At 39.1% G+C, this 21,705-nt stretch overlaps 1 protein-coding gene across 1 annotated transcript in view; it reads left to right on the top strand.

Annotated features, from left to right (window-relative positions):
• Positions 1 to 12,222, top strand: part of TMEM245 (transmembrane protein 245) — a 78,588-nt gene extending 66,366 nt beyond the window's left edge. The window contains exons 15-18 of the mRNA XM_031055635.1: positions 478 to 578; positions 1,884 to 2,058; positions 4,189 to 4,383; positions 5,399 to 12,222. Coding sequence (XP_030911495.1) covers positions 478 to 578; positions 1,884 to 2,058; positions 4,189 to 4,383; positions 5,399 to 5,444 — 517 coding nt within the window. The 3' untranslated portion in view covers positions 5,445 to 12,222. The remainder of the gene's footprint in view (positions 1 to 477; positions 579 to 1,883; positions 2,059 to 4,188; positions 4,384 to 5,398) is intronic.
• Positions 12,223 to 21,705: the final 9,483 nt, after the last annotated feature.

The following is a 21,705-nucleotide window of genomic DNA, read 5'->3' as shown; positions in this document are numbered from 1 at the left end:
GTTCCCAGATTTACCATTTGGTTTTTATTAATGTAGCCTAGAAAGCAGCCTAAAAACTGGGGGGATCCAGTGAAAAAGGGCAGGTACAGAAATGTAAGCCGATAAAGAAAATGAATGAACACCTAGAAGTGGAAAAGAGGAAAGAAGAAGTACTTTGTACGTAGAATGGTACTGCTTCTTGTAGAAAAGAGGTTATTTTTGATGGAGAATGTGGTCTGATACTTGAGCAGTTTCTTTCAAGGAATTTATCCCTGGAACCCATTGTTTTTTGTGTCTAAATGCTTTTAATTATCTATGTGGTTAATATTTATTCTTCTCAGAGGGAGCAGGTGTATAAAGGGTTCAGTGTTACATTTTGAGATGTGTTATTTGTGGCACTGATGGCTTTTCAGTTATTCAAAGCAACCTGTGTATCTTCGTAGTTCTTGGAATCCTCTTGCTAATAAAAAATTAACGGAGTTTCTTTGATCATTTTAGAGGTGTGTTTGATGCTTCCCTCAAAATGGCTGGGTTCTATGGACTCTACACTTGGCTGACTCACACTATATTTGGGATTAACATAGTCTTCATACCATCTGGTAAGGATTTGAGCAATTATATTTATAAGTAACATTATGTAATTATTAATTCTACAAAATCAGAAATATTAAGTGTTGCTGACAACCTTAGGTCTGATCTTGGAGAATTTGGCTGTGCAAAGGGTGGAGAGAAGGCCCTGATTGTTGTCTTACCTTGAGCCTTGCCTTTTTCTGTTTTCACAGCACATTCCCTGCCACCTATTTTACTTCTTTCTGTTTCGTTTGCTAGATCCAATTCCTTCTCCCTTGTATTCAGTCCAAGTATTTTCAGGTTTTAACTTTATTCTACCTGTCGTGGCTTCTGTTTCTTTCACAGTTGACAGGTGCTGATTTTTCAAGATGCCTAAATGCAGGAAGATGTGGTATCATGGAAATGCATGATAAAGAAATGCTTCTTAGTATCATTGTCTGTCTGTATTACCAGCCTCTGGTTTTCTTTTATTGTTTAATCCTAGTTTTGGTAAAATGGCTGGACAGTTTCTCAGAGAAAAACCTCCCCTGTTCCTCTATGCCCTTCTTTCTCTAAAAAGAATGATAATAATAGTAATTGCAAAATGTTTGTATACAAGGAGGCATAAGGGAAAACTATGAGGCAACAAACCCCAACATAATGGGAAATGGCTGTATTGTAAAGTGTAACCGTCTTAAGGGCATTGTTTGTCACTAGACCTATTTAGAAAGTAATCAGTCTTACTTTTTTCACTTACATGCAAAATCTTAAAGGTTTTTGCTTTCTGGTTAATGAGACAAAAAAAAACAAAACCCTACCCCACTTAGTCGTGCTTTGTATTCTGTTTATAATACAGGAGGTGCATTAAATTATAGTGACAGCAGATCTGTGTTGCTTTAGATTACAACAGGTCTTTGTTATAAGCAGAAGGGGGTGCAGCTGTGTGTACACATTTGCATACAGAAATATATGTCATAAATCTCGTGTTTTCCTGCTTTCTCACTATTATGGATGCCTGCAGGAGATGCAGTAGGTTAGAGTGAGACTTAGGTTCATTTGCTTTTTTACACAGTAAGAAATGTACATGATTGGTATAACTTCAAGTTCTTCTAAACTGATGCCTCTTAACTCCTTATGACTGTCAGTTGCTGAAGCTCTTCTGTATGGGGAATGTTCCTAAACCACAGCTATAAAACACCAAGAGCCTCATGTGGCACTTCTTCAATGCTTTATTTATAGCAGTTGATGGAAGGGGGACTTACTGGTGTGGCAAAAGTGTCAGAATGTAACTGTAAATATATTTGTGAAATATGTTTCTGTGATCTCTTTTTCACTTCTGCTTCTGTGTGCTCTAGCATTAGCAGCAATCCTTGGAGCAGTGCCATTTCTGGGGACATACTGGGCAGCAGTCCCTGCAGTCCTAGATTTGTGGCTTGTGCAAGGACAGGGATGCAAAGCTCTTCTGCTCTTGGTTTTTCACCTCTTGCCAACCTATTTTGTAGATACAGCAATTTATTCAGATATATCAGGGTAAGTACATTGAACACTTTTTAAAATTAGCATTGTAAAAGTGATTGACAATCACTGATGCCTTTAATTAAACTCATTTTTCTGAAGCATGCAAAACAGTATCTTCAAGCTCAGGAATAACCTCATAGTAAGCAGTTTTACTGGCCTAAGTGCCTTCATTTTCCCAGGCCACTTTTCTGTGAGCTTTGACACTTCAGAGGTCTTGAACTCAACATCAGCAAAATGAACTGTTTCAGTTGGGTTGTTAGAATTAGTTTATGTTTTCTGTTTATCTAATTACTGGGTAAGGGTGTGTAGCATTTTCTTTTTATCTCCTAATGCCAGATAATGCTGCAGAGGAGAAAAAACCATGAGCTATTTAGGGACCAAAAAAAAAAATAGAGTTACTGTAGAATAAAGTAGTTCGCTTCCATGTTGTCAGAAATTAGTATTTTTGTTTGCTAAATATAATTACTGAACTGAGAGTACCTAATGATAATATGCCATATATTAATGCTAATTTTCATAGACTGTGCCTCTAGTTATTTGGCATTAATTAAACCTAACAGGTGAAGTATAATCAAATTACATTTTTTACAACAATAAATCATGGATAAATTTAAGGTTAGTAGCTATTTAAATAGCCAATAATTCTTCTGCTTCCTAGAATACATTTTTTTTTTTACTGTAGGGGATACAAACTCTGTTTACTGTCCAGAAAATATATGGGAGAGGAATAGATTTTCTGACAGTGGAGTAAAATTGTGTTCTTCCCAATAAACTGAACAGTGAGCATCATGATGTCTTGCGGATTAGATTAAACCTATTTGAAATAGCTATAATTAGGTTATGCAGGGTTTTCCAAATGGATTACCTTTGTACTGTAGTCCTATTTCATTAGGTGATCTGTTGTTTAATTTAGAAAACTAGACAAAAGAATGCCTAAACTGATGCAAATGCTGGGAAGAAATTGAAGTTTTTAAAGGTTTAGAAATTAATAATGTCTATTGTTGAGAAACATAAAACTTCAGGGCACATTTGTCTCCTCAGGAGAGCAGTCTGGTCCTGCCAGTAGGTTAAGTTTGATCTGGGTGAGACATGATTGAGGTGTGTCAGATTTAATAGATAATGTTTCATGGCCTTGTTTTGCACGTGGTTGTGTTGAAGGTGAAGACTTAAAATTTGGGAGTTGAGTAGAAATCAGGACCATGGTAGAAACCTCAGGAGCTGCTGGAGCTCTGAATTGACTAGCTGGTATTTTCTATGTATTACAGTCAGAATTTAGAGGAACTTCCTGGGAATTGTGTGCCAGGTTTCAACTGTAGTTTTTCTTCTACAATTTCATATTGCCATCATTATTTTAGGTATAAAGAATGAAGAAAGATGAGCAGGCTTTGTGTAAATGCTGTTGGTAGGATTCACATTTTGCATCTGAACACAGGTGCAAAATGTGAATCTGAGATACAGAAAATAAAAATGGCATGGTTTGCTTGCTGCCATAAGAGGTCTTATCAAAAAGTTCTTCTGGCCCCAACTTTCCAGTAAATATTAATATGTTCATTAAAATACGGTTTTGTTTTTTGTCTGAAAAGGTTAAAAGCCAATGATGGCAAACACTCAATCTGAGAGGCTTTTTTATAACAAAATGAGAAGACATGGCTATTTCTTTAAAGACTGTATGCTAACAGTTCTTTAAAAGATGCACTATTATCAGCTAACTGAATGGCTTTGCTCAGGGGTCCTCATATTACCTGTTGCTAATTGTGTTAAAATAAACTTCAACAGCTCTTGACTATAGAGCATGAACAATCTGTGTAACCAACCATCTTTCCACTCTCAAAATGGAAGTGTGTTTACCATTAAGTCCTTCAAACATTGTTCAGCAGATGTCTGTAAGGGAACTACTGCGCTGTGGATCTTACCAGCATTCCAGGCTACAACAGTGTTTGATCTGTTGTGCAAATGCAGCAGAGAATACAGCTTGGAACCTTTGTGCAGTCATTCAGACAGCAGTTTATAGTGTAAATATGGGTAGCTATAGCTAGCTGGGTTGTTTCCTAAGCTTAATAAAACTTCAGTATTAATTCACATTTCTTAATTGATAATGATGTATTTGTTGTTCTTAATTTAATGTTGTTGTTCTTGTGGCAGAGGGGGTCACCCTTACCTGACAGGCCTTGCAGTAGCTGGTGGAGCATATTACCTGGGACTGGAAGGGGCCATCATAGGACCAATTCTCCTTTGTATACTTGTGGTTGCTTCCAATATATATAGTGCCATGTTGGTGAGTCCAACGAATTCTGTGCCCACTCCATCACAGGCAGCGTGGCCACTACAGATTTATCGGTGAGCTGTAATCCCTTACTTGTATGAATTGTGTTTTCACACACATCAGTGTACCTATTCACAGCTGTAGGGAATGTGTGCCTTGGGTTTATGTAGTAGTGTGTGGGCATTGGAGTATTTGAAGAGGATTCAGCTGTCCCATATTCTAGAAATAAAAGGTATGGCTAAGTAAAGAACTCACTGGAACATGTATATGGGAAGTGTTTGTTTAATGTCTCTCAGCCTCTTACAGAAAGCTCATTTAGAAAATTTGCTTATAATACCTTTATGTCCTGTAATTTATATGTTGCTGTTGTGCTAGGAGATGATTGAACATAATTTTTAAACTCTTTATTATGGATGTCTAAGAGTTCATTGCCCTTAAAAAAGGGCCTGCCCCAAATTACTTCCTTTTTATGTCCTAATGTACAATACTGCAAAATATAAACCTACCTAGATTTTAAAAAATATTATATCATTATATGCCATTTTTCCATTAAAAGTATTGTCTTTAGTAATGTCATTATTGAAGAATTATGGAATATAGAAATGTATCTTTAAACTGTACAGTTAGGAATGGGATAGTAATAATAATAATAATACAATTAGGAATAAACTCATAACTGAATAAGTTCTTAGAATTGTAAATCACATTGTGACAATATTAACAACAGTAGCTATTTTAATGTTTCTACTGTCTTGTTAAACTATGTAGGTTAGCTCATTATACATGTATTTTGGAGAGGATTCTCTGCTTGTCAGAAATAATTCTTTGCCTTATTCACATGAATAGTGCTGTCTCCTTTCATCTGTGTAATTAAGGAGAAAAACTGCTAATTGGACCTGTCTGTAGTCTCTGGCTTGTAAAAGTTACATTCCCGTTGCCATTCCAGAAACAGCTAGAGCTTCCAAGTACACAAAAAAAATCTTCACGTGTGTTTGGTTCTCCTTTATTTTATAAGAAACAATTGTTTAGAATCACTGGACAGATTTGTGTCTTACTTTTCACTTTTGTTTTCCTCCCCCCATCTCCCAGGTCACCTAGAGAGAGTCCCGAGGAGGTGAAAATGTCTGCAGAGTGAGGGAGGTGCTGGGCTGTACCTCTGCAACATGAAGGAATTGCTGTCTTCTGTCTTGGATTCACAACAGCCATGGATGGCCTTCTGTCCCTGCCCAGCTGTGCCTGGGGGCAGCTCACAGGGAAGCACAGACTGGGTTTTAGGAGAAAGCACTAGAACATCTGCTGGCCTTACGTTATTGTGCACTTTGCCTCTTCCAGAGAGATTGTCTACTTCCCATGGCTTTGCTTACCAACACTCAGTCAGCTGCCTTGTTGAAGACTTTGAAGACCTTCTGTCTTATCAAAAGAATAGTTGAGAGGACAGGTACATCCACTGGAGTCGTTATCTTATCTGCTGAAATTACTAACTTGGCTTTTATTTATTGGGTTATTTGTCTTATTAAACTATAGTAGCTTTAAAGAAAGCTGTAATTCCAAAATATTTATTTTTAGGCAATCTGGTGGCAAAAGAAGGGCAAACCACTCATTGTGAAATGAAAGTATAATATAATAGTTTGCTTCTCCTCAAGGTGTTTCTTTATAAGCTTCAACCATCATCTGTAACTCATGATAACACTTAAATATTATTCACTTACACGCACTGAAATTAAATGTTGTTGGAGACTGGTATTTTAAAAATCTTCCTGATATTTATAGAAATGCACACTGTTAAATGTGAGTTTTCCTCTTACTGAGACAGGAAGACTTGTTTAAATAGTTTAAATCTTGCCCCCATTTTCAGCAAAATCTGATAATGTTTTGCTGCTTATCCACCCTCCCAGTGGAGTCGTCTTGTCAACAAAATTTAATCAAAGGCCTTAAGTGTTTTCAGACAGTAGTAATGTAGGATGGTCACATCTCCTTCCAGTAACTGGAAGAAGTTTCATGGGGATTGTTTAATGTTGGTTTTCAAATGCTGTGGCTGAGTTCCATTCACTTTTTAAACAAATTTTACTACCAGAAAGAAAGGGGAGAGAGCATGGATTTTGGTTTAGCTTATTTGGGGCTTTTTAACCCTGTAAGCATCTGGCCACATATCTTGCTGAGATATAGGATATATCTTAATATATTAAGGTGCATCTTATTAATAAGCAAAGATCCTGAATATGTAATTTTGCTTAAAATGCAGCTTTGGTGACATTTAAGGCCTTTTGTATTGATTGTCAAAGCATTTTGACACAATGGATCTTTATAAATGGATCCTTTTTGTAAATGAGAAGTGGGGCTTTTTGGTAAATATTTCATGCTTGCACAGCTTTTCCACAAATCCAGTGAGGCCCTACTACAAAGTAGCAGATGCACGTAACCAAAGAACCACCATTCAGTTTCCAGTAACTCAAATTGATTTCAGGGTTTGACTGATAATGAGTTGTACAAAATATGGGCATGCCTTGTATTTATTGTTGACAGTAATTCAATGCTTGAAACAAAGGGATCTTATCCAGGGATAAGGATGTCTAAGATATGTGCACAGACAGCTTGCAGATGTTTGTTTTACTTGAGTTCTGGGTGTGCTGACAGATTTGGAAGGTTCTTTCTATGATATCGTATGTATTTTTGCAGTGTTTTGAAAAATACATTGCCATGGAAGGTGATTGGAAAGCACTCTGGTACTGAGTAAAGAAGAAAGTCCTGCTATAGGTTTGCAATAAATAGGCTGCCTAACAAGACACAAATACTCTGCTCCTCAGATTTTCAAAATAAGCTGCTGCAATTTTACTGATAAAATTGTATGTTTTAAATGAGAGGGGTTAAATATGCTGTTTGTGCACACTTGCAGGTATGTTCTTGAGGGACAGACTTGGGCTTAATTTAGTAGGATGACTCAGGTTTATCAAAACATGGAAACATACCATTTAATATTTTAAATTCTGGAAGATCTACACATCATTAACTGAATAAGAAGAATGTGTTGCTTGAATCAAGTATCTGTTTCATCTCCTTGGTTTTGTGGCTTATGAAAAAGCTTATGTGAAACACATTTTTGTAATTGTTGGGGGCTAGGGTGGAGGATGTGGGGAAACCTCAGGCTTTACTAAAATACTCCTGCAACTTTCTAACCAGGTGGAATGAGACCACCATGATATTTAGGCAACTTCTTTATTGTATTACTTTTTTTTAGTTCACGGTTTTGCACTGAATTGTTGTGTTCTTGTTGTAGCTTCTTGTAGACAGTATTTAAAGCACCTCTTTGCTCACTGGTCAAGACATGTTTATTGTCCACATTTAGTATCCCGTTTTCTGAGACAATCTTTCATACTCCTGTGGTACTCGACTTGGTCATTTTAGAGTCATTAAAATGCATTATTTTGTTTGGGTTTAAGTTATTTTCTTCCCCTTCAACCAATTGCCTTAGATCAAAGAAGGGTCTCTGCTGTGAAGATTAAAACCATGATTGAGACGCCGTTAACTTCAGTAATGCAAATGAGTAAAATCACCTGGGAAGACATATTGCTGTTTTGAAATGTTCCTTTTCCATCGTGGAATCCTTTTATATAGAGAATTCACATCCAATGGAATGTTGTTTAGTTTGTCCTCCTTTGAAATGAGGCTTCATTTTGATGCTTTCTGTTCCAAATTCAGGTCAGACTTGCCATGAAGAGCCATCCATAGTACTTGTAGTAAATGCAGTCAGTAAATGTAGCTTCAGGAGCTCATGCTGTGTGCTGTACCTGATTGAGGAACCAACTGAACCATCCTGGTTCAGTAATGGTGCAATAACATATACTGCCAAAAAGAAAAGAAAAACAAGGAATAAAACTTCCAATAACACCTTCTTGGAATAGGAAATAATCACTGATTTTCACCATGTTTAGAAAAAAACCACCAAAACCACAAAATACCACCTTATGAAAGAGCATACTTTGATTATTTTGGTTTCACGTTTAGCAAGTGTCTAATTACCAGCAGAAATAGAAGACCTTGTCACTGGGTATTTAGCAATCTATATTATTTTCTGAGCAGACTCAGCCTTTTTAACAATGGTTTAGTATAGATCAGTCTTGAAAATAATCAAACTGGTCATTTTGACATCTGGTCTTTGAAAAGTGCCAGTTCATGAGTATATTGCCTCATCTGCAAAAACAACCAGCAGTTTGGTGGGATAAGATTTTAGTACATGGATTGTACCTTTCAAAAAAAACCAGCTCAACCCACTCCCCGCTCCAAGATCCCAGGAACAACCACTCAACCAATAAACAAAGCCCAACCACTCTCTGCAGTGTGGTTTTCTTAGGAGAGGCCATCTTTTCTATAATGCTTGTAGGCAAGAAGTTGATGGTCTTTAGCTTTACTGTAAACAGTCATTCCAGGAGCAGGTACTTACGAAGTGTATTTAGTACATTTAGTGTTCAATAATTTAGAGTTCAGAAGGGAATGCTCATAGTAATGCAAAACAATGTGGTCTTATGGTATTGTGAAATTCAGCTGCGGTGGTTTTTATCATTCTCCTTGGGGAATTGCAAACAAGTGTAGTGCCAAAGGGCTGGTGCTGTTTCTGGCCCTCGAGTCTGAGTTAGCCTTTCCTTCCTGGACCTTGGCTGAGCGCTGCTGTAGCAGAGCTGGCACAGGTGACTGTGTCGTGTTAGCTTCAGGTCACTGTACATACTGGCTTAATTGGATCCATCAAGGAGCAAACTGCAATGGGCAAGAACCTGGCACACATTCATTTTGCCAGACTTAGTACAATATGTTGGCTTTCAGCACAGGTGCACCATGACCAGCTGGGAGCAGAGATGACTTATTTTGAAAGACTGCTTAAAAAGAAACAGTTTAACATTATAATAATACATATGATGCACATTTTTCAGAAGTTAAGTTGATACCCACATGATATTTCCATGCACAGTGCTGTGTGTGTGTGTGTAGGTACACTTTGGCTTGTCCAATTTCAAGCTCTGTGGGGTTTCTCTTAAAGACACAGGGGGAGGAGATAGACTGGGTTTGTATTTTGTCAGAGATTATTGGAATAGGAAATCCATAATCTGTTTAGTTAAAATAAGATTGTTCAGGGAAAGTTGGATGCTGTATCCAGTATTTTCCATTGTGGGTATAAGCATAACTTTTGAAATAGGTGTATAGCTGCAATGTTCAACATTGTTTTTCAGAAAGCCTGAATAAACAAAACTGGATGAAATTGTTCTCTAGTAAAAGCAGCAGCTGAGTTGTTATGCTGCTGATCCCTAGCACTAGGGATACTGCACTGTAGCCTTTCCTGTGGACCTGATCCACTGAGGCTGGAAAAATACCATTATTCTACTGAGATTCCATAGGTTTGCATCATTGGTAGTGGGTGTTTCCACACCTGCCTTTATTCAAACATTGAGTTTATATTATATTGACTTTAATTTGTCACTGTGGATGGTGCCACCTTAATGGATGCTACCTCTGGAAGTGGCTACAATTTCCTCTGAAGGTACTGAAGGATGCTGGGGTTGGAGGTAGCATTCATTAGGTTTAATAGCATTCTTCTAGAAGTGCAGTTGCTTACCTTGAAGTTTGCAATTTTGCAAGAGAAAATTGATTTGCCAGATAATCTTTAGTGAGTGTCAGCTGACATCTGTTAAATCCATGGATGCATCATCTTTATAAACTCTGTATTGATTTGTATTTCAAAGGGTTTCTTCTTAGTTCTTACACTTATTTCCTACACTTTTTGCTGAAGCCAACTTCAACAATTTCCTTATTATTTCTGTATGTACAAAACTAGAATCTCTTAAAACTCTTAACAAACATTAGGGAGACTTGATCTTTGACCTGGTATTGTCTATCTGTCAGTTTTACTGAGGTACCTTAATGTAAATTATGGTAAAATTTTCCAAAATTTCTTTTAAGTGATAAAATCGGAAATGAGAAAAAAAAAACAATGTGGAAAATTAGTGTTTTGAAAGAAACAATGCCAAAAGTCATAAACATATTCAGGGATTCTGCATTGGGTTTGAAAAAGTATATATTGATATGCAGTGTATATAAATATTGAGAGTCTCTGTCTTATTCAGACTTTAACTGAAATTTTGTCCTAATTTTTTTAAGATACCTGAGAACAAAATAGTGCCTGTACCTAATGAAAGCAAGCAACATTTTCTATAATTCATGTTTACTTGATACAGATTGAAAAAGAGCCAAGCAAATCCTGGCAGCGTGACTACCACTGTTTTATTGTAGTTGATACAAAGTAGGGAAAAGCTGCTAGTAATGCATTGCTGAGGGATTGCTGTTCCTGGAAGTATTTGCACACATCCTCTAAAAAACTGCCAAAATAATTAGGTAATGAAATACATCTTCAATTCCCCAGACTTGTAAACTCATCCACACCTCCTCTGGTATCTTGTTTAGAATATGGTTTAGTACATGAGGGTATTGCTTCCATCCCCTTTCGGAATTGATTCCAGGACCTGAAGGCATGCTTTCAATGTCCATACTGAAATAGCATGTCCAATTCAGGAAAGAAGTGCTAATTGGAAATAAATTCATCCTTGATCTGCTCTGCGTATGGATAGACTTGGACAAATATAATTCATGTTGCATTGAATTGAAGGTTAATTTTTTAATATAAATACTATTTGGTGGCACCAAAGCCAGGTTTGAGTGGGATGCAGGGCAGATTTGCTTGCAGCAGGGCGAATCTGCAAACTGATAAAGCAGAGTGAGTGCTCTAGCATCTATATATATATATATATATGAAGAATTTTTAGAGTGATGTTTTTAAAGCAAAAAGTTGATTTTTTCTCCTAGCCTCACTTCTTACCCACTGGAGTGTTATAGACAGTGATCCAATGAGGACCTAAATTCAAAAAAATGTTTATGGTATTCATGTAGATTAAATGTAAGAGAAATCACAAAGCCAAAAAGTAACCGCACTACAGAAGTTCATTAGGCTTAAGAACTGGCATCTGGGCCATAAGGTTGGAAAAACAAAATCCCAGTATTTACTACTCTTCCTCCCAGTCTCAGCCTAAACCATAATCTTTCTCAAGTATCAATAAAAACTACTTTTGTGGTGTTCATAACCTACTGTCTGTGTAGATCAGTGTTTTCACTTGTCATCTGTCATCATGAGTATATTCAGCAAGCATTCAATTTGTTCAGATTGTTGCCTTTAAAAACAAATTTTCTGTGTTTTAGTGATGGTTGGATGGTTGGAAACCAACTTTTTATATCAGTAGTTAAGTTCTTACCTGTATACATATATATTTATATATGCTAGCTAGCATTTGATGTTTTGGTAAAAAGATGTGGGAGGGTTGGAGTTTTTTCCCCCTTGGTAAATGTCACCAAACCAAATCCAAAGAAACTTTTGACATCCTATCCTAAGACTGGCTACATCCTACTCAAACCTAACAGCAGATGTTTTGCATTACAGAGCACAGGTTGTTTTAAAGTGTGTGTTCCTACCAGGCCCTGTGGGGATTTGGAGCAATAACTTCTGTTGTCTGTTGACACAAATTTTGTCTGTATGTGTGATACATCTTCAGAATGGAACTATGTTCAAAACTGATGTTATCAGTAATTGGGTTTGATAGAGTACCTGGTTGTACGTGTAAAATACTGACAATATAACCCCTTGGTCCATCTGTGGCCCAATGAAATGTGTAAGTTAAGGTTGAGAACTATTGTGTAGACTGCAGAGGTATTTAAACTAAATAATTTTGATTGTATGCACCAGTCCTCATCCTAATAAAAATGGGTTTTGTAGCAGGTTTAAGAAGCTTTTAACTTGATATTGTATTCACACTGCAGTCCTTTGTAAGCACAGAATGGTTAATATATTTTGAAATAAAATGCCATTAACATAAGGAGAACTGAGTTTGATTTGAATGATGGGCTCTTTGGAATCAGCCCCAAAGGCAGCCGTTAATCTGGTGAAATAACAGGTGTGCTGGAGGCAAAGCAGGATCTGCAGCCCCTGTGTGTAACTGATGTCACTGAGAGAAGCCATACTTCACTTTTCCTTACATTTTCTTTGGGAAAGGGAAGGACACAGCCTCCAGGGTAGCCGTGGCTCAGCTGGCACCTGGCAGCTTGCTCCACTGCCTGCAGTACCACAGCCGCACGTCCAGACCCCACTAAAGCTCCCATTCAGCACCTGTAAGTAATTCAAGTGACTTCCATTATGGCCTGCTCTCTGAACTGGAAATGGTTGTTTAGTGCCTAAGTGGAGTTTTAGATCATTCTAAAATCCTGCATGATCCTTCCTGCATGACTGCTCACCTTTAAAAATGAGATATGGCTGATGGTTGCAGTTTCCACTCCTCTCACTGTTCTGGGAGCAGTCGCCTTGAAGTATTTCCTACAGGAGAGTCACTTTTAGCTGGTACCTCCTTAGCTCTCTGAAGGGATCAAACTTGGTTAATGCATATACAGCAGGAGGGGTTTAACAATTGACTCTAGTAACATAATTATGATTTAATTTATTTTTTTAAATTGAGGCCAATTATCCAAGAGTCTCAGAATTCCTTTTAAGTTAGAACCAAACCAAATGCACCTGTAATTAGGCAAGTCAAAGCACATCTACTTCTGTGAGAACTCCTTAGCTCTTATATGGGTTTTTTTTAAGTCATTTTATTATGTACGTAATGGTGTTTTTACTAAAGAAAATAAGGAGTTCTGCTCAACACCCATCTCAGATAAATATATAGTGATGTAGCACCAGCCTATCAGCTCAGTCTCAACTGTTTCTTCAAAATAGTTCAGGAGTTACATGTTCAATATAGGTCATTAACATTTTGGGAGTGGGAGGGTAAAGAATATGGAGAAGTTATCAGGCAGATAACAAGCAGAAAATGTGCTTTTGGGTTTGACCAGAGATACAGTTTAAAAGATTGCAGTCTTTTGGCTTTACCACATAGAAAAAAGCAATTGGCATTTTGAGAAAAAATATACCCTGGACATTCAAATACATCTAGTTGACATCCAAACACATGGTGAATGATAACGAAGAAAACCGAAAGCCATTCAGAAAGGCACCAAGATGGTATCTCATGGTGTGTAAAATTTGCTGCTGCTGAATTATAGTATATAATCATATCAAATGCAAGAAGAATTCAGCTTCCATACTTCTGACTGAAGGATGTTTATATCAGTTGGCAAGCTTTATATCAAATGATTAATAGCTTTCTTCTACTTTCCCAAACCAGAAATTACTCTGAGCAAACTATTTTTCTCAAGGAAGTTCATGTTTCACATCATTGCAAGTAGTTCTTTCTTTTTGTTTTGTTACATGAGGTAATCTTTGAAATTAGAGTACTAGTGCTGCCATTACCTCTGCTGTCATTGGCCCCTGACAACTTCTTTGAGGATCTGGTTCCCTGAAGTCTTGAGCATTCACCCTTGCAAGTGTTCTGGTGAAGCTGGCAGATGCAGGATAGTTTAAGGAAGAGGCAGGTTAGGAACACTAGTATCCTCCACTGCTGTTATACCACTCTTGGTGTTGTAATAATAACTATAAAAATCTCCACCTGTTCCTTCAGCATAACTCGATTTTAAACACTGAGGGTACTTGCAATACATGCAGATGAAAGCAGGGCTCAAAAGTCTGCACCAACAGCTGTGTGGGGTTGTTTATTGGGTTTTCTTTGTTTTTTTTTCCTTTTTAGACTTACAGCTGTGCACACACTTGCATTCTTGATTCACAGATGGAATCAAATCCTTATGCCTTAGATAACTGTTTGCTTTAATTTTGCCTTTCTTACCAGAATCTCATCTTTTTTATTAATAAAAAGTAAAACCAAGATTAGCTTTGGCAAACACCTGCTTTTCTTTGCTTTAGAAGACAAACAGCAGAGAGACCATTGTGATAAAACTTTGAGAACTTATGGTGCTTTCAGAATGTGTTGATAAGTATCTTTCAGCTGAAGTTGTCTGACAAGTTTTAGGGAAAATCACACGTAATCTTGGCTGGCCTGACTTAAGCCCTCCTTTTGTTTTATGGGAGAGAAAAATGTTTAATTTAGAAGCTTTGCATGACTTAACACAGCACATCCTTTTTAAAGCACTGCTGACTGCACACTTTGCTCAGAGATTGCTTCTTTGAAAGAAGTCAGGTTGAAAACTTTGTACCTCATGTTTCTCAGTTTTCCGAAGAAAAAAAAATTCATTCTCAGGGTCCTGAGTATAATTGAGCTTGTTTAGAAAAGGTAAACTTTGGTAAATTTTGCCTTGTTTGAATTTACCATAGAATTATATGATATGCTGAGTTTGAAGGAACCCATCAGAATCATTGAGTCCCAACTCCTGGCCCTGCACAGGACACCCCAAGAGTCACACCATGTGCCTGAGAACAATGTCCAAACACTTCTCTCTGTCAGGCTGGTGCTGTGACCACTCCCCTGGGGAGCCTGTTCCAGCGCCCAAACACCCTCTGGGTGAGGAACCTTTTCCTAATATCCAACCTAAACCTCCCCTGACACAACTTAAGGCCATTCCCTTGGGTTCTGTCACTGATCACCACAGAGATCAGTGTCTGTCCCTCCTCTTCCCCTCATGAGGAATTTGTAATTGCAATTAGGTCTCCCCTCAGTCTCCTCCAGGCTGAACAGACTAAGTAACCTCAGCTGCTCCTCATTCAGCTTCCCCTCCAGACCTTTCACCAGTCCTGCAGTTTCTTGAGGCATTCACCCTTACGCTGGTGAATTAAATTTGCTGCTCCCCATCTGGGATTCTGGATTGAAAGGCTGGGAGCATTTGATATGGAGAGTTAGATATTAATCAGTGACCAATGGTACAAACAGATTAATGATCACCAAATTAACAATAAGCACAATGGCAAAGAAGCATTTCCATATAATTCTCTTCTACCTCAATTTTACCAACAGAAGTGACAGCCCTGTCACAGTTAAAATAATTAATCTTTTCTAAGATGGTGCAGTCAGTGACTTGTAATGATGAGTATGTTTATAATTACTATTCAAGGGAGGATATCCAGGTAGGTTTATCAAACTAGAGGTATTTTCAATACCTACTCTCATTAGATTTAGAACTCAAATTAATGATGGCAAACTTGGAAAATGGCAGTCCCACCAGCCAGAATCATTCCAGGGATTTTGGCACTGGACTGGTGATTTGGAGGATTTAGATAGTAAATGTCAAGACGACCTACGTTCAGTAAGTGTCCACGTACAGGTTACAAGCCCCCAAAAATAGAACAAAACGATTTAGTAATATTGATTGACAGTTAAAGAACAACATTATTTTATGTTTGCTGGTTGAAAGGAGCCGTGGGTTTTTGTGACAATGGGGATATCAGTCTTGGAGTGAGAGCAATGTGAGGTCCAAGAGGACTTTGTAGTGTGGACTTTTGTTGTAAGATTTTGCTTAAATGCGATGCATTTCCAAAAAAGAACCCTCAAAGAACCAGTCTGTGCATTTCAGAAAGGGAATCTAGATCTTATTTTTATCAAAGCAAATGGTTGCTTAGATGCCTGTCAAAGAAAGGTCCTAAAAGGTCATCCTTCCCTGATATGTGCTGGAACTTTTTCTTGGTGAAGACAGTTCAATTCTACTCATTTCAATTCAATCTGGTAAGTCACAGCAACCTGTTCAGATGTCTGATGGAAAGCCTAAAACCAGATTATATCCCCTTCAGGAGGTAGCAATGTCAGGTTTCCTTTAGTTTTGTTTTTTTTTTTAAGTTAATCTTCTACAGAGTTTTTCAAACAAATTCTGTTCTGTGTAGAGCAAAGGCTACTGCCTTTTGTCAAATGCTGGTTTAGCTGGAGGCTTTCAAAAAGTGAGCCAGTGACAGGGCAATTCAGCAGCTTACACACTGGGAATGCCAAACCTTTTATTGTGCTTCCTGGTGGTCTGTAACTGATATATAACAAGTTATTTCTTTTCTTTATGAAACACAGTTAGTAGGTAGGCATAGCCAGACTGTCATTGCTGCACTATTGCAATGGTGCTTTTGCTGCTCCCATTTTTTGGTATGTCCTGACGAACATAAGCTGCCTGTACACTGTAAAGCCAATTTCTTCATGAAGATTTAAAATGATTTTTTTTTTTTGCCTTCAAGAGGAAATAAATTTGATTTTCCCTTTGAAGTGCTGCCAGTTACTGTGAATTGATAGAATCCAATATGTTTTCCTCACCATATTTATCTGGGAAAGTGTCAGCTAGTTTGAACTCTCTGCTTACCATCACCACTGGTTTCAAAGCATTTAAAAGCTTGCCTTCAATGCACTTCTGCTCTTTTGTGAGAGCAAATGAATGCCCTGTGGTGACAAAAGCTTCCAATATATTTAATTTACTAGCCAGAATGAACCACCTTGCAGTGGTAGCTGCTAAGTAGCTAAACAGAATTTTCTCAGTATCTGTACGAGACCATCTGATTTGGCTGTGCATTTTCAAATATTTCTGTTCTCTTTATCTCTCAGGAATAAATATTTGAAAGACATGAGTTTTAGTTCTCCCAGCTGTAAGAAGTTCACCATGGCCATAGAGCAAAGATACCAGCCTCTTCCCTAGATACAACAGCTGGTTTCCTACACCTATCATTCAAAGCAGAAGCGCTCTGCATGTTTATAGAAATTAAATAAAATTTGAAAAGCAATTATTTCGCTAAATTTCAGTGATGAAGGGGTTTCCTGTCTTCTGGGCAGTCATTTGCATGGCAAGCCTTGCCCAAGGGAATGCTTCTATATGGATGGACTGTGAAGAATTTTGTTGACCTCATGGACTCCTGTGAGACCTGACAAACACCATGTCAAAATAAGATCAAGATGAGGAATTGGTAACTGTAGGAGCATCAAGGGGTAGGACAGACGGAGACGAGAGATCTCTGAAGCCAGGTCGTGGAACTTGCGGAACTTGCCCTTATTGCAAAGGGCATGGGTGCAGGGCCCTGCTGGGAGCTGGCAGCCGCAGCTCGGAGCAGGTCCGAGAGAAAAGATGGGTGGAGAGGATGAGAGGGTAAGAGAGTAAGGGAGTAAAAAAGGTAAGAGCATAAAAGGGTAAGAGAGTGAGGTTCCTGTTACAATACAATAAATCTTCTGTGTTGAATATTCTAATTCTCATTAACCAGTCTAGTACAAAGACCTCTGGATTTCCAGAGGGTGACTTTGGCCTATTGAGGACACTGGTTAGGAAAGTCCCTCGGGAAGCCGTCCTTAAAAGGAAAGGGGCTCAGGAAGGCTGGATGTACTTTAAGAAAGAAATCTTGAAGGCGCAGGAGCAGGTTGTCCCTATGTGCTGGAAGATGAGCTGGCAGGGAAGAAGACCAGCCTGGCTGAGTAGGCAGATTTTGCAGGAACTCAGGGAAAAAAAGAGGGTGTATCACCTTAGGAAAAGGGGCAGACAACTTAGGAAGTGTTTAAGGATGTCATGCAGAAAGAAGATTAGGGAGGCGAAAGGTCATTTAGGACTTAACCTGACTGCTTCTGTAAAGGATAGTAAAAAGTGTTTTTTTAAATGCATTAGAAACAAAAGGAGAGCCAAAGGAGGCCTCCATTCTTAATTGGTGTCAAGAGGGAATATAGTCACCAAAGGTGAGGAAAAAGCTGAGGTACTTAACACCCTCTTTGCCTCAGTCCTCAGCAGTAAGACCTGTTATGCTCAGGACCACTGGCCTCCTGAGCTGGTAGACAGGGACAGGAGGAGGAAAGGACCCCCTGTAATCCAGGAGGGAGCAGTCAGTGACCTGCTGAGCCACTTGGATGCTCATGAGTCCATGGGAGCAGATGGGATCCATCCCAGGATGATGAGGGAGTGGGTGGAAGGACTCTCCAAGCTGCTCTCTGTCATTTGCCATCAGTGCTGGCTCACTGGAGAGTCCCACATGACTGGAGGTTGGCCAACAGGACACCCATCCATAAGAAGGGCCCAAGGAGGATCCAGGGAGCCGCAGGCCTGTCAACCTGGCCTTGGTGCCCAGCCAAGTTATGGAACAGATCCCCTTGAGTGTGACCACACAGCGTGTGCAGGACAACCAAGGGATGAGATCCAGCCAGCACAGGTTAGCGAAAGGCTGGTCCTGCCTGACCAACCTGATCTCTTTCCTGACCAGACAACCCACCTGGTGGATGAGGGACAGGCTGTGTGTGGGTTTACCTGGACTCCAGCAAAGCCTTGGACACCATCTCCCACAGCACCCTCCTGGAAAAGCTGGCAGCCCTCAGCTTGGAGAGGTGGGGCCTTTGCTGGGTTGGGATGACTGGGCCCAGAGCAGATGAGGGAGCTGGGGTTGTTTAGCCTGGAGGAGAATTTATCACTTCTACAACCACCTGAAAGGAGGGTGTAGCCAGGTGGGCATCAGCCTCCACTCCCTGGTAAGAAAGAACAGGACAAGAGGACAGTCTTAAACTGCACCAGGGGAGGTTTAAGCTGAATATTAGGAAGAATTGCTTCACAGAAGAGTTGATTAGATATTGGAATGGACTTTCAGGGAGGTGGTGGTGTCACCATCCCTGCAGGTGTTTGAAGAAAGACCGGATATGGCATTCGGTACCATGGTCTAGTAGATATGGTGATGCTGGACCACAGGTTGGACTCACTGATCTCAGAGGTCCTGTCCAACCTAACTGATTCTGTGGTTCTGTGAAGTACAATCCTTGGATGTGTAAAATGATAGCACCATGTATGTCTATGGCAATAATAGAACTGAGAAAATATTCAGGCTAGTCCTCAGGCTCACGCACTGGAAAGGGTGTTGGACTGTAAAAAAAGGTTCTGAAATCAGAAAAAGGCAATTCGGACCTGATAAGTTTTTCTTCTAATGTGAGATTAAAATAGCGTCATTTTGGTGTTTAGCCAAGAAAGAGGTCATTGATGTTGGATTGATCAAAGTCTAGGGAAAAGCAAATTGAAAAATCAAAGAGGCCTCTTTTCAAGTAGGAAAAAATGTCAATATCAGGTAGCTAGAAGTTGATTCCAAACAAATTTGGACTCAAGGCACATGTTTTAACACTAATTAGCCAACAGAAAAATCTCACTGATGAAGGTATTAATCATCCTTGAGGAGTTAAAATCATTCATTGCACTGTCTAGGACAGCTGAGTTTCTGAATTAACAAAGTCCTATGGCCGCTGTTTTGTAGGCTGGAAAATAAGGCCTAAAAGAATTGCTTTATCTCAAAATTCTGTGAATACTTAGAATAGGGAATGTTTCATTCAGTTAAATTCCCTCTTGTATTTAAAGCATTCATAGCTGTCTGAAGAGATAAGCAAGGCCTGCTGTCTTGGTAGCTGTGAGATCAGCATCTGAAATTTCAAGACAGTTCCTTGCATGCTACTGAACCCTGTCCTTTAATGTATCTTTTTATTATAACACAAAAATGGTGGCTGCACAAGGGCATTTTTGCTGGGAATTTAGGAATGGAAATGGTTTCATGAGTCATGCTGAAACCAGATAAATTTTTCAGCTCTGTATGGCTTCACTTTGATGTTAGCTTGTTGACTTTCATGTTTTCCAAATAAATACCTGTGATGTCGAATGAAAAAACATTCTGTATTTTCTGATGTTTTCAAAAAAATGATGCCTTGCCTTGATCTCTCTTAACAGCAACATTTGCTGCTTGAGGAACTGGAAAATGCTGTCAAGTTTTCTGGTTTGCTTAGGTGCTGCTTCATTTTCCTCAGAGCCAGTATGTTTTCTGGAATAGCCTGTGGTTACTACTTACCCTCCAAGTATTAATTGCTCCTTACTGAAGGAGCAATCTAATCCATCGTGCCCCAGAGTACACAGGAATGACCTTGCAGATTGGCTGAGTTGGAAAAGTATTAAGAAAGTCCCACTGCCCTGTTTATTCCATAGGCTTTGTTTTTTAATCCTTATGAAATCCAGTTCAGAAGATGAACTGGGTAAACTGTTGCTGGTGGCAGCCTCTTTATCACAGTTAAGTGATACTGAGGCAGTGGTGCAATTTTTGTAAAGAGACAGATCCTTTTCATGTATTGTTTGCTCGTGACTAAATTTAATCTTTAAAACCATTTTCCCCCTCATAATAAAAGAAAAAAAAACCCAAAGCAAAAATCTAGTGGAACATTTTTGCTGATACATGGCGTCACTTGTGGAAAAAGATGGATATTCCTACTGCCAGACAGTTCTTTTTTTCTTTAGCTCTTTCCAGATTAGGGTATTTGGGTAACTTGTTAACAGCAGATCTCAGCCTACTGAGAAGCAGGGGACTGTTATTAAGTGTTTATTATTCACAGATAAAATGAGGTGGTGGGATAAATAACATCAATGCTACTGCTTTCATTACAAACAGCAGGAGTTAAATCAGATACTTCCGAGGCAACAGAGTTAAGCCCATGTACTAAGTGATTTTGAAAAATCCCACTCTGCAGAGCTCACTTTGAAGATGGAGAAAGCCAGTGGCACATCAGTAGAAGAGATCAGGCTTTTATTTTCCTGTGTGTCCTACCTGTATACAGACCACATCACGTGTCTGCTACCACCAAAGCTGCTTTACCTGAAACAGGTTTTGGGGTGTTACCTCACCAGGAGCCAATCTAGGTTCTTGTAAAGATGAAGCTGAGTGATGTAGGTAGATGGGTTGCCGGGGGAAAGAGCCCTTTAGGTGTAACCAGAAGAGCCAGTGCCCCAGGTGGGGCCCAAAGGAAGGGAAATCCCGGAGGGGTGAGGCTGCCTATGGGATGAGTCCATGTGGCTGCCTCCTGGCTGCCAGTTTCCTGGTGGCATTCTTCTCTTGGAAGCAGGAGCAACCTGTGGGAAGTGGGCACCCCCATCCTGGATCTGGTCTGAAGCTGTCTTTTGACTCAGAGGACATCCTTTTAACTTCTGAGGGATTGTTTAAAGTTCACACCAGTTGTAAACTATTGAATCTTCTTGTTAACCGCTGCAGATTGGGTTTACAGCTGCATTTTCCCTGCTGAGGATTTACAGCTGCCTTTTCCCCACTGAAAGGCAAAAAGCAATCAAGGCTCTGCTGATGGTTCTGGCAGTGTTGCTGTACCAGGGTTTCCTCAGGCTCTGTCACAGTTAAAGTCTTGGGCTCTCGTTCTGACCACTGGGAGTGTTAATTATCTTTTGGGTTTCATTCCTCTTTTTCTCTCCAGGCAACCCATTTCTTTTCTGTGCCAACTAGTATAAAATATAGACAAGCAAGGGAAGCTGTTATTTGAGTGTTGCTCTACATCCACTCAGAGACACAAAGTGGGGGAAAGGGAATTGGGATTTTTATGCCCAATATCACAATTGTATGGTGAGCTACTGAGCTTATTTTAATCCTTGAGGAAACTGAAGTTTGTGGGATTACTGTTTTTATTATTGTGTTCCCCAAAATCTTTTCTTAGGTGAATCTTGGCAGAGCTAAAAGATGTTTTTAGATG

This window comes from Geospiza fortis, unplaced genomic scaffold, assembly GCF_000277835.1.
Source record: "Geospiza fortis unplaced genomic scaffold, GeoFor_1.0 scaffold206, whole genome shotgun sequence".
In the NCBI taxonomy this organism is placed as follows: domain Eukaryota; kingdom Metazoa; phylum Chordata; class Aves; order Passeriformes; family Thraupidae; genus Geospiza; species Geospiza fortis.
This window is presented reverse-complemented; position numbering and strand designations above follow the sequence as displayed.